This window comes from Haplochromis burtoni, unplaced genomic scaffold (assembly GCF_018398535.1).
Source record: "Haplochromis burtoni strain Fernald_Lab_line unplaced genomic scaffold, NCSU_Asbu1 Contig_272, whole genome shotgun sequence".
In the NCBI taxonomy this organism is placed as follows: Eukaryota; Metazoa; Chordata; class Actinopteri; order Cichliformes; family Cichlidae; genus Haplochromis; species Haplochromis burtoni.
Window position 1 is genome coordinate 210582 of NW_024582633.1, and position 14086 is coordinate 224667.

General features: G+C 39.0%; 1 protein-coding gene across 2 annotated transcripts in view; it reads right to left on the reverse strand.

The window, feature by feature from the left end:
* Positions 1-45: 45 nt before the first annotated feature.
* Positions 46-14086, reverse strand: part of LOC102292531 (periphilin-1) — a 17120-nt gene continuing 3079 nt past the window's right edge. For both annotated transcript variants that reach the window (XM_005939757.2, XM_005939758.2), the window contains 8 exons: positions 13384-13460; positions 12878-13108; positions 12696-12757; positions 9408-9464; positions 8838-9001; positions 6679-6755; positions 5831-5965; positions 46-305 (listed from right to left, as the gene is read on the reverse strand). In XM_005939757.2, the coding sequence (XP_005939819.1) occupies positions 111-305; positions 5831-5965; positions 6679-6755; positions 8838-9001; positions 9408-9464; positions 12696-12757; positions 12878-13108; positions 13384-13460 (998 nt within the window). In that variant the 3' untranslated portion in view covers positions 46-110. The remainder of the gene's footprint in view (positions 306-5830; positions 5966-6678; positions 6756-8837; positions 9002-9407; positions 9465-12695; positions 12758-12877; positions 13109-13383; positions 13461-14086) is intronic.

The window sequence follows — 14086 nt, forward strand, 5'->3', positions numbered from 1 at the left end:
ATAGTTAAACACTTTAGATAAACTTTGCACATGGAATATTTTTCCACTTTTTTCAGGTGGAAAGTGTTGAAACTCTATTCTATCTCCTCTTTGTTTTAGTGATGTGCGGCTTACGCTTTGGTGTCCGGCTGCTCTATTACTTCATCCAGCTCCTTCACAAAGTTCCTAAGAGCATCTAGGCAACGCTGTTTGATCTCCAGCAGGTTTTTGTCTAGTGGCGCTTGCAGCATTTTATCCAAGCTGGGCTCTTTTTCCACCAGCATATTCACCACCGTGCGAAACGTCTCACAGTCCTGTCTGTAATGCTGTAAACAAAACAATCAGGAATGTCATTATGTATGCAATATCATAACACAACGAATAAAAAACAAAACAAAATCAAAGCCACATTATAAAGACATAATAAATTGTTCTATTTGAATGTTATAACTGTGCCCTTATCTTAAAGGGCTGATTTGTGAGATGGATAGCTGCAAGAATGAAAAGAAAGTCTAAAAGGCAGAAGTGAATCCTGTTCTGATCTGAAACAGTGGCACTAAGAAGGAAGCTGAGCTGAGGTGGTAGAGTTGAAGATGCTCAGGTTTATACTGAGAGAGACCAGGATGGACAGGATTAGAAATATCAGAGGGACAGCTCAGGTCGAGCAGCTTGGAGACAAAATAGAGGCACAAGTCTGGTTTGAGCAAGTGAGGAGGCGGCATAGTGGATATATTGTGCAAAGGATGTTGAATATGGAGTTGCCAAGAAGGAGGAAAAGAGGAAGGTTTATAGATGTAATGAAGGAGGACATGTGGAAGGGTTGATGTGACAGAAGAGGATGCTAGCAATAGGATGAGATTTTTTGCTGTGGTGAGTAGTAAAAAAAAAAAAAAAAAAAAAGAATATTATAGTCTTTGATTCTTTTTTTCTCGTTGCCTCTTCAAAATAAAATCTTGAGTCTTTTGGCTTTAAAAGCAACGGATCTTTTTTTTCTCAAATTACAAGAAAAGCAAAGGATGTCGTTTGGATGTGTAGTTACACAATGAAATCAATTAGAACTAAACCTAAGTAGGTTTTCATACATGTAACATGTATACTTTACTCTTGAAATTAATAATTAAGTCCCAGGTTGAGTTAGTAAGTGCAACATAAATATAAACATAAATAATTTGTTCGTTATGCACATAAAACAGAGTAAAACTGTGTATGTACAAAAACAGAATACACTTGAAATGTACTGATGTATTTATAAGCCGTCTGAACAGAAATGATTAAGTAACTAACCTCAAATACAAAGTGAACACTGACAGTTGTTTAAATTATAGTCTAACTACTGTGCTCATGGATACCTGTGAACTTAATGAACCCATTTTTCCTGTATTCATCACATAGGTGCGTGAATGTGAACCTACATTCGTGCACGTCGGCTTATAACAAAATGGCCATGAGGTGTCAGATTATGTTAACTTGACTGCAGCATTCTTTCACACCACATTGCAACAAGCTCTCATGTCCCATAGAGATTTTACTGCCGACCCAAAACAGCTATTAAGTTCTTTATTGGAGTCCCAGGTGCAAGCTGACAACATCTTTATCACCTGAGGGAAAATGGCAAAATGCAAGGCCCTTCACTGACTCTGCACAGAGGTTTAGGGCTACACCAGCCTGTTAAGGAGGACTATGGGACATCAGAGTCTTCCAGAGTTCAGCCGCAATCACATCTACAATCACGGTCACTGGAGAACTTGAAACAGCCACTCTGCAGGTGATCAAGCAGCAAATATATATCAAAATACAGCCAGTGCAAAAAAAAAAAAAAAAATTAATATCATTTCCAGCTAGTTTTCAATTTTTTTGGTTATCTCAACTATTGATAACAACTTGATCAAACAGAAGACAGTCCTTGCTCAGTTTTGCACATGTCTGGAGACGTGACCTACTTCTTTAAAGTAATGACTTAATTAAACAGTCTCAGCATCCTTATGTTAGAAGTACTACTTATCTGTGTCATGTTCAGACCACAAAGCCATTTTAGGACTGTGGGGTGTGCAGGCATTAGTTGCTGAACTAAAATTAGCCAACTGTATCTCATCTACTATTATCAGTCTGTTAAAATACAATAAAACACACACCATCAGCTTTGCTAACTTTGAAAAGAAAAAAATGCTACCTGTCAACTTAAATCAGTGTCCGTGCTTAAACAGAAAGTGAGGTTAAACGGTTAAACACTATATTCCAGGGTTCTGTCAGTGCTGGGGAAATTAAAAACCACAGCTGCTGTTTCTTTGCCTAGATACATATCATGTAATGTCAGGCTAACTCAAAATTGTGTATCCATCAGTCTGAAGCATTTAGAAATGTACTGCCATAACCTAACCTTACCCGCTGAGAACTTAATAAAAGTTATGTGTCTCCAATATGTAATTTGCTAAATCGTTTAACTGTCATTATTGTAAATCTAGAATATTTAAAAAATATAAATTTACCACAGTCAAAATCTGAGAGGGAGTTGAGCCAGGTGGGGCTTTAAACACGCGGAAAAGGTCAAAGAAACAAGAATAACATTCACTCCTGAACAATATGGATGGAAACAGATCACCACATGGGAGCCATTTACTGTGTTTTCAAGCAAAAGAGGCTACTGAGCGAACCTGTTAGAGAGGGGAAAAAATCCCAGGCGCTGGGTCTGGTTAAAATGTTATGTGAAAATTACACACAAAACTTGGAGAGTGAAAATGAACGGTCTTCATTGTATGCTGTTCTTGATAATTACAATTAAGTTAAACAAAAAATGCCTACAGCCTCTTTAGTTATCCTTTTTATATCATTCCTCTCTCACTTCACAGCTGAACCAGCCACAGCATGTTCAGATGCCTAATTCTCGCTTATTTGTTCATTCTCGCATCTTTAACACACCTTCTTCGCTTTAGACCATTTGAAACAAGGTTAAAGGAAAAATTAATCAAATATTAGGTGAGTAAATAACTATTATGAATGAATGTTGATGCAATATAGGTTATTATCACTGTATTTCAATATGCATTGTACACATACACACAAAGGGAAGGCTGTTTAGAATGAATCTGACAGAAATATCCCAGACTGTGGGAGATGTTTGGACTGCGGCGGATGTCTTAATGTCTGCAGATCATGTCATGTGAAATTTGCAACCCCACATAATGATAGACTTCAACCCGACCACAAGGAAGTGAGCGACTCACGACACGTGTGGCCACTAAGCTGAGGGTCAGCTTTATACAGCAACGCGTGGGCCCCTTTTCTCTGTCGACCTACAAAACCATTTGTCCTTCTAACAGTTGCAACTATTTTCTACTAATAAATTTATCTCCTAAGAAAAGATCTGTCCTCCTTGAACATTTGCACAAAGTAAAAATCATTTAGAAAAAAAGCCTGGTCCAAATGTGAGAGGAAACATGGGCTAAGTGAGACACAAACATGTGGTATAATGCCCAACGCACCAATCCCACCCCTTTAATCGCCTTCGGATTGATTTTGTTTGCCATCTTTCAAAACAAAGCCATGTCTGAGCTCTTCCCAAGTTACAGCCTTTCGTGGCAGTAATTACATTTTCACTTCATTATATCCCACAGACACTGTTTTCATGCTTGAAAGAATAAAAACAGACTTGAGAATGCTTCATTTGCTTCATTTTTCTGAAGGATTAACAACCGATGTATATGTACAACATAGTGAACAACTGTGGGGAGACTATTATTTCTATAAGAAATGTTTCTATTTCGCATGAACTAATAGGAAGTGTGTTTCTGACCTCAGCATGCTCTTAATGTTGTGAGTAAAGGTTGCGGTGAGGTTCTGCCTAAGTTCCTTCTCTGGAGTGGGCGCTATGGGCTGATTTTTAAGCCTGATACTACGGGCCCACACAGGACGGACCGGAGCCCCAGGAGAAATGGCAACACTAGGGGCCTTAAGGAGGAGCCTTAAAAAGCAGGCTTCTGCCCAAATCGGATGTTTGTGGAGGTCCAGATTGTGAACATACAGACAGGAGTGTGCAGTGGAATAGTGTGTGGGGGCTGGGAAGTAAAGGCTTTGAGTGAAATTATACATACGGCTCTCACATGGATGTTTAGTGAGGCTCTGTTCAAATGAGCACTGATGCAGGCAGGGGTCCTGCATAATAAGGGAAGTAGGGTAATGACTTGAGGGCTGGTACACATTAGGGGATATTAAAAGAGCCATTTTAATCACTCAAGCTGCAAACCGGACCTCTCAATGGAGGGGCTAATAGTTGAAATGGATATGTTTCATTTGGGCTGATTGAGATGATGAATGTACTTCTAGGGAAAATCACTCCCAGGCACTTAGCTTTGGTGTGATATTGAAATATGGATGTTTTCTAAGTTTCCACTCTGTTGTTGTTATTTTACATGTTCAGACTTGTTCTGTGGTCACTTTAAAGAATAATAAACTGATCCTCTGCCCATCTGTTGCAACAGAAAAAAAAGAGGAGTTATGCACTTTTAACTTAATGTTCACACACTCAGACTCTGATGGATGCAACTTGGTGTCCAGTATTTTGCTCAAGGATACTTCGACATGCAGGTTGGAGAATCCAGGGTTTGAACCACCAACCTTCTGAGAAGCACATTACCCACTCTACCTCCCAGGCCATCGCCTCCCTATGATGGCTTCAGACAGTATGTTATGGGATGCAATGAGTCACTGCATTAAATCTGTCTGTGACTGAATGAGCCTCATGCAGGGATGTCCACAAATGATTAAAACTTGTAGAAAAAAAAAGCTCATTTTGAAACGACAAACATTTTTATAAAAAGAACACATTTTTTTAACCAGTGTATTGACTCAGTGGCCCGTCTCTGCTTGCTACCTGATCGGCTCATTTCGGCATTCCTTCAGAGTGACCGAGCACTATGTGGTTTTGACTGCGCCTGTGGCAGATGTTACAGTAAAGGCGCAGTTGAGGTTGCTGCCTCTCACCACGTCTTTAAATGGCAGGGTAAGCATGTGTGTGCTAATGCCAAGAGATGTACCACACCGTGTGTGGGCCGCCTGCATCCTGCAGGGCAATTCCTGCACTGCTTTAACTGGAATAGATAAGTAGTACTGTAGTGTAAAGTGATGAAGGGGATGGAAAAAGTGCAACTCCAAATAGCAGGCCGCGAGAGGCATCGCAAACTGAGGTGCTAAGCATTTTTCTGCTTACTCATCCTCTTTTTCTACAAGAAAAATATGATTCTCACATATAAGCTACAACAAGCCGAGGCATAGCTTGTACTTATTGCTCCATGACTTACAGTGATACATAAAGTCAAGCATAAAGTCACTCAAACATGTACAGCAACAGGACACCACACATTGAGATGAACCTATTAGCATGTCCCAGCTAAAAAAAGTGGTTCAATACGTTTGGTATTTAATAACTTAAGACATCAGCTTAGTTTCTTTCCTGAACCTGTGCCTATGTCCTCTGTAACTGGCTGATCTGAGTGGTGTATAAGTCAGTCATGAGTTGGCCTTAAAAAAAGTGAGAGAAACGAGTTACAGTGAGGCGAGTCTGAAGGTTTCACTGGCCAACAGGCGGTTCAGTATCCGGAAACAATACGCAATTAAGCTAATTTCTCTATTTCCTGTAAAATCTCAGAAATATAATCTCACCCTTTTAAGGTCAAAAAGATTTTAGTTGATGTCGTATTAAAGACCCAGTGATATAATGAATGAATAATGAAGGGTCAGCCTGAGCAAAGAGCCATATAGGTAGTTGTGGTTACCCTTAGTTACATTATCCAAAGCAACATATAAAGTAAAGTGAATTCACAGAAGGTAGACAGTTTCATGGAGGAAATCTTACTACCGTCTCAATTTCCAGAGCCTTCGCCTTAATGGCCTCCAACCGGCGAGCCTTGATGTTCTGCTCTGGTGTCAGCTTTGGCTCCATGCTGGCAGCCGCCGCCTCTTCCGACTCCGCTGCAGATGCTGAAGTTTTTTCCTGGCGGGCCAAAGGTTAAGGGGTTAGAGCCGAGGGCACCGCGTTTAGAAACTGGCTCTGATTTCAAAGTCTTTCAAATGGAGACAACTTTGCTCTCTTACAGGTGTTGAGTTCTTGTTTTCGTGTGTGTCGAATTATGCATGCCACATGTCAACAGTAAACAGAAATGAGGTTACCAGACAGGGTATATCGCTCTGATTACAGAGATAACCTAAAGGAAACCCAACCTTAATGTCCGTGAACCAAAGAGCAAATTTTGCTTATTATTTTTACAGTAACATGCTGATGGAGCTGCCAGATTTTTGCACAATATGTTTCACCCATAATAATTCAGATGCACATTTTTTGAGTTTTCTGTTAACTGAATTGAAATCTATTACTAAAATCATCATTTATATATTCTTTATCCTCCTTATCTGAGTAATGCATCCTTAAGATTGATAGGTTTCATTAACGCATTCACAGAACTTTTATTTGGCTCAGATAAACCAAAAGAATATGTAGATCGTAATGGATATAAATTGTGAAGGATTACAGCCCTGAATGCAAATATTTTCCTCTTCTGTATTTGCAATGCAATAGTGCAAGTGATATTCTGTAACATCTTCTCATAGCTTGCGTTACCTGCACTTTTTCCAGCTGTTACCACATTTGTCAGTGCATTCAGTTTAAGAGCACAACTATTTGAATCTTCTCAAAAATGTTTCTTTTACCTTTGAAGAGGCTGAACTGTGAGGAGACCCTTCCACAGAGCTGCTGGGAGTGTGGCTTGTCACCAGATTGGGTTTATCTGCAGAGAAAAGTAAAATTAGAGTAAGAAAATAAGCAGATAAGCATCCTGAGATAACTATCATACATCTGACTAATGTTACACAGAGGGACCCAAAAAATACATGTTAGTACCCATAAATACATGATTTAAAATCTGGCTTTTGTTGTTGTTTAGTCTTCTTTTTCTAAAGACACCAAACTCTCCCTACTATAATGCCCAATAATGGTAAAACACCACAAAATATTTTTAAAAGATATCCTGGAGGAAAATTTGTTTTTACAGTGAGACATGAGACAGTACCTCACTTATCACAGTGAACAATTTACCACAGCCTTATGAAGCAGCTGAAAAGTATAAGTCACAGTTTTTTTTAATACTCCCTTGTTGGAGCCTCCTACACAATAGTGGTCATGGAGTTCAGCTGTGCCTAAACTGAAATATTGCCGTCTTTGGCTCCAGTGTGTCTAGAAAAAAACAAACAAAAAAACAAATAGAAGCTAGCTGTTTATTTTAATGAAGGATACTTCTCATTTTGATTTAATTGATCTGAGATGAAAGCTAATTGGTGTTTTGCTGTGGGACTATGGAGTCTCCAGATGGCACCAACTTTCACCGCAAAAAGGTTAGATACTGCGATAATGTTGCTCAGAGCAAACAGAAAAACTACAGTGTGAAAGTCAAGCACTTATAATAATAATAATGAACCATGTTAAATGCAGAGCTAGTTATAACAGCCTAAAGCTATTGTAGGCTATTACACACTGTTACATGAGCGCCAGTCTGCCATAATCCATATGCAGTTTAATGTTATAACTGCTCATATAAAAACACAGCACAAGCATTCATGTAATGGAAGTAGTTTAATGCAGAATAGTTCTCATTTTTAGACTCACAGCCAAATGCTACATAAAGTAAGTGTACTTGTATTGCTTATTTCAGAATGTGAGAAAATTTGTTATATGTACCTGACAACAATTGACTGTAAAAATGTACTTGAACTAAACCTTTTGTGTTCATGACAAAGCCCAGTGTGCCCTATAATCAAACACACTTTTTGAGTCCTTTGCTGTGCTGCTCTAATTAACATCCCAGATGGTAGTGGAGCAGGGAGGTGCATCTGTTTTCTCACTGTTTTATTACATTTTCAAAGGGCTGTAGAACACGAAGCTCAGCTTTTAACACATAAATACATTTAAGCCTCTCAGAAATCAAAGAAGTGGAGAAATTATTGTCCACACTTCTTGCTTTAAATTAATAACTTGTGTCAGATCTCTTTGAAACATTCATAAATTTCACTGGCTCAGCACTGAAAATGATATTTCTGAAGCCTATAAAAGTCACAAAAGTGAAACTGAGTAAAATGACACACCCAGTGTGATTCTGAAGACAGTTTTAAGCTAGTGTATTTAATACAGTCTGACTAAAAAAAGAGGTCAGGGTAGAGCCAAAGCCAAACCACCCCAAGCTAAGGGTACCCTTTTCCCAGCCTCTGAAAGTGTGTTTGGTGTTAGCCTAATTACCACCCTAACATTTTTCAGCACACCCTGACCCCACACATTACACACCACCTCTGAAAAACAGATGTTTCACCTGAAGTGGCTTAATTTGTTTAGACATTTTAATTATCTTTGTAAAATTGGGAGTGATTTCTAGTTTCACTTCAAAGGATATAACAGTTGCACAAAAAGTGCTGTATTAGGTAAGGCAACTTCACAACTCTCAAGCTATCAATGGGCTTTTAGGTTTTTCTCATGCAAAATCAAAGAATGTGCTTTGTTATTAGATGTCCTACTATCTGCTGCCACCCCGTGTCACACGAGCAAGTTCAACTTATAGGTCGAGGAGAAGAATTGATGTTGGACTATACACATAAAGTGGACTATGAGAAAGAGTTCAAATGCAAATGTGACGTTGAACAACCTGTGATCATCCATGTGAATATCAAGGTATTGTTTTCATAAACTGACCCTTGGTGACCAGTTCTCTCTACACACACTTCCTTTGGCATCTTTTAGCTAATCCCGCTGTGAATCTGTATGCGGGCATTATCAAAATCATTAAAATGAGCTATTTGGCATCCTCAGAGGATTTTACACTTACGCTTTTGCTGTCCCTGCTGATACGTGTAGCTTTTTTCCCCATCAGGTGAGAAGTTTTTGATGTTTGATCCGGAACGAAGAGGCGGCTGGCCTTCCCTTCTTCCAGGAGAGCGATCCCGCACAATAACTGTAGGCTGAGGGTTCCTGTACTCATCATGGTCCTTTCTATGGAGAGCAAACTAATGCCATAAATACTGGTGACCAAACAAACTGCTTACTGTATGCATAGAAAAGGATTACACAAAAGGCAAACTGGATTTCTCTTTATATAACTGATTGTAATGTATCCCACAAAGATATCCCAGATTGTGTTCATCTGGAAGTAGCACTTGGATAACAAAAAAGAAGCCACTTGGATGAGTGACAAAATGTTTTTCCCACTGACAATGTTACATCCAGATGAACAGAATCGACTTTCTGTGGTTTCCTTATCTGAATAACTGAACATGCATCAAGACTGGATCGTAATTCATATTCCAAATTCAAGCTTTGTTTGCAAACAGTTAAGAGGATGTCAACACCCAGAAATGCACGTGAGGGCACTGACTTGGCTTTTCTGTCGCGCACTGACCTTTGAGTAGGGCCTCCCCGACCTCTGTTGCGAAAAGGGTGTCCTCGACCACTCTTTCTAAGACAGAACACAACAGGAAAAAAGGCAGATTTAAGCACTAGCAAATGAAGCAGTTTAGTTAGAAGCACATTTAACGTAATCTATGAAAGTTGAGTTCAAAATGCTGTTTTAGTTACGATTGCTGGTATTAAAAACAAATGTGCAGGTTATGCATCAGTGACTCCGTCAGATTGGTGATGGAAGCAGGAAAACTAATGAAAAAGACTTGAAAGACTCCGTGGGGTACTGATAAATTTCTGGAACTAAGGCAATCTTCCACTTTGGCAAAAGCAACTGTTGGCTGGAAAATGGACTGATTATGGTCTTCCCTCACTATGATCTGTCCTCAATTTCATGCAGCCTGTAGCTACGGTAAGAACGCACTGACACGAAATCTGTTCTTTATTTACCATTAAATACAATTTCGGAGCATTTTTGCAACATTTGATAGCCCCAGCATAATTAAATCACCATAGTTCCTTACACATCGACTTCACAATTCTCCAAACTCAAAGCTTGTGTTCAAATAACCTCCAGAACAATTTAAAGGCACCTGGCTGTCACGACCTCTGCTTGAACCCAATCCTCATCTCAAACAAAAAGCAGGTCTAACAAGGGCTCAAACTTTTACGACTCATGGCCTGTTTGAAGTAGCAGACTTAGCATGCCATTTGCCAAACACTGTCATTTTATGCCGTCCACAACAAACATTAAAGGTAGAAAAAAGCTTGTGTATCTTATTTAGAAGTCAGAAAACAACAAAAGAGAGTAAAGCGTTTATCAGACATGCGTTCACAGACAAATGACATACATTCAAAGGTTCATGTCTGCACATGAGTGCTCTTCATTCTTATAGTCAAGAGTTAAATGTATAATTTCCAGTAAGTAATAATAGTAATTTGTATATTTATCCACGCAGGCAACTTTTAATTTAGAGAGTGACTAATTAGTGCCTGAGCTGTGTCTTTATTCCCCGTCTGCATGAGTCCTGCTCGGTCTTACGGAGCAAAGAGTACCTAGAGTTTATAACTTGTGCTGGGATTGTAAGAGTAATTTTACATTTGTCAGCTTGGCCTCGTTAGTAACCTTTACATAAAACGAATCTGACTTCCAGCTCTTTGGTAATGATGAAATGACTCAAAAAAATGAGCTGTACCTTGGCAGAACAACCAGAAGCATAAACTTTCTCAAAACTAAACACTTCATTTACACAGTTCTGATTGTGGAGCAATATTACACCAGTGCTGCTGAGGAACTGACAGAACTCTTGGCTATGCATTGTGACACAAATAGGATCAATACTGAAATTTTTAGTCATTGCAATCTTTGTTTAAAATACCCTCCTTTTCTACTCACAGAAAACACCTGACAGATCCAAAGTTCACGTAAAGGCTCAGTAATTACACAAGCAAGTCAAATTAAATGGGCGTCTTCGTAATTTTACAGTTAAACAGTACAGAACTCCTTCTTTAGTTGTTGTGCAGTGGGTGAGACTGATATAAGTGGGGAATCTGGTAACTAACTGTGAAAATATTCACTTGATTTTAAAGTATTTTTTCATTAAACAAAAACTATAGATTTAGTTTAGAATTACACAGAAGGCAGGTTGTACTACATACTGTATGACCACTCTGTGCATTCTGGGTTTTTACAATTTTACCAAAATGCCTCATTTTAAAGTTCATCTACAATGTCACTGTCAGCATTTTACAAGTTATGATAAATCTAACGTGGCAATCCAGCAGTGTCAGCATGAAAAAAACAGAAGGGGCAAATTTAAAAATGTGATATATGAGCTTACAATTTAAGCTGGCAAAATGCTTTTTTAATGCCAGGCATTCCTTCACAAGCTTTAAATAATATGCAGCTAACAGAATTACTGCATCATACATATTCAAGATTAAATGACAACCTGAAATTATCTAATATTCATTTAGGAATATTAGGAACTTTAGGAAAATAAGGCCAGAAATTAAATAAGACCTGCTGCTCAGAGTGTCAGAGACATGTATGTGTATATGGGTATGGGTGTGTGTTTGTGTGGGTGGGTGGGTGTTTAACTGTGGACAGAGTGTCCAGCTGTTTTTCCTCTCAGGGTGGGGTTGTCGGACTTAGTGAGTAGACACTAGTGGCCTTTGTCCCCTTCTGTAGCCTGGTATGACTCCTTGAAAGTGAGGCTTGGGCCTATAAACTGGTGGTATGTCAAAGTAGCCAACGAGAAAAGAGTGTCTGCTGATGTAGCTGCTAAGAAACCACTTTTAAGGAAAAGCAATAAGCAGGAGAGATTTGTTTGGGCCAAGAAACACAAAGAAAGGACATTAGACCAGAGGAAATCTGTGCTTTAATCTTATAAGTCCAAATTTGAAATCTTTAGCTCTACCCACTGTGTGTTTGTGCGATGCAGAAAAGGTGAAGGGATGGTCTCTACATGCATGGTTTCCACCATGAAATATGGAAGAGGAGGTGTGATGGTGTGGGGGTGCTTTGCTGACGACACTGATGGGGATTTATTCAAAACTGAAGGTACACTGAACCAGCATAGCTACTACAGGATCCTGCAGTAATATGCCATCCCATCCGGTTTACGTTTAGTTGGGCCATCATTTATTTTTCAACAAGACAATGACCCCAAACACACCTCCAAGCTGTGTAGGGCTGTTTGACCAAGTAGGAAAGTGATGGAGTATTGCACCAGATGTGCTGGCCTTCACAGTCACCTGACCTAAACCCCATCAAGATGGTTTGGGATGAGATGGACCGCAAAGTGAAGGCAAAAGGGCCAACAAGTGCTCAGCGTCTCTGGGAACTCCTTCAAGACTCTTCGAAAACCATTTCAGATGACTGCCTCATGAAGCTCATCGAGAGAATGCCAAGGGTGTGCAAAGCCGAAATCAACGCAAAGGGTGGCTATTTTCAAGAAACTTTTTTGATGTTTTTCAAACTTTTTGTTTACTGCATAATTCCATATGTGTTCATTCATAGTTTTGATCCCTTCAGTTAGAATCTCCAAAGTAAACAGTCATGTAAATAAAGAAAAACCATGAAATGAGAAGGTGTGTTCAAACTTTTGATTGAGCTTACTTTTTAAAAGACAGAACTCTGCCACCATCTAGTGGTCAATAGAATGGATTACACAAAGAATTCATCAGAGTTGAGATCTGACACAAAGTAATGAAGACGAAATATAAAAAGCAAAAATTGTTGACAAATTGAATACCTTAAAAAAAACAAAAAGAATGAACATACTACCTTGAGCTTAACTGATGCCTCAAATCATCTCTGCTATAACACTGCTGAGAATACGGTGCCTCCTGAAAAAAAGAAAAAAATCACAATTTCAGTAACTTTAATGGCGAAAGGCCACAAATGCAGATTTAACGCAACACAGATTCAGGTTTCTGAACCACACTTGCAAATCAAGTTTATCGTACACTTTGGTGGGGAGAGGAATTTCTACGGAAATTGCCAAAGTTGAGATTTTCATCAAAGCCTCGTTGATTGTTCACTGGATAACTGCCGTCCTCAGAATAGCCTCTTCCATCATGGTAATCACGAGGACCTCCATACCATGGATCATCATTAAATCTTCTGTCTAATTCCACTCCCGGCCGTGGCATGTGGGACCTCTTTTCGACAATATTTACAACCCGCTGAACTGTCACCTGAAATAACAGCACAACACATTTGACATTTCAGAGCATACTATCCTTAATGCAGCATCAAATAGAATAAGAGAAACATGTCTAAAATTTCTGAGTGTCAAAAGACTTGGAAAGAACACTGACCTCCTAAAAAGTGGTCAAATACTCATCAACACACTACATACTCTGTCTACAAGACTATAGTAATGATAACATCATAACACCAGAGATTTCTACTAATAAAATTCTTTTCACTAAATACAAATGAATTAGTCATGAAAAGCACATTCTCTCACCTCTCTTCCATCCACTGGTAAGAAGTGTTCTTCATATGCTTCTCTAATAAATGATTTTCGGCCATGTCGATATGCCACTGCAAAAAAACAACAACAAAAAAAAAACATTTTAAAAAAGAGGATTATATAGCTGTTTATCAATATAGACACTATTATAACACTGCTCTACAGTCAGCCAAAATAAAGACAACGTTTTAAAGAATGATCTTAATACATCAATGATCTCTCGTCATCAGAGATATTCTACTCTTTATGTAAGGCAGGGAAAAAAAGGTTTGATGATTACACACACGATTCTTTCACTACTCCTCTTAAACTCAGGGAACCCAGCCTGTAGACAACCCTTATCAGGTAGTGTGATATGAACAGTATATAGAAAACTAAAATTTAAAATTTTACTTTCTGAGCCCCGTTTTGCTGCTAGACACGAACTTTTCGGGTCATTTATGTGTGTGACATTGGAAGGATGTCCAAGGGAAGGAGCCAAACCGAGAAAAACCTTACTGCCGAGAGTTGTGCTAACGCTGGCGCAGCAGAGGATGCTAGTGCATCCCCCCCCTTCTTAATTTTTTTTCTTTTATGAGTCTGTTTGTTGTTGTTTTTTGTTTTGTTTTCTTCTCTGTGTTTTTGGTTTAGTTGGGCAGCAGGGGCCTGTTCTTCGTACGTCGCTTACTACATCCAAGATCAAATGACACATCCAAGA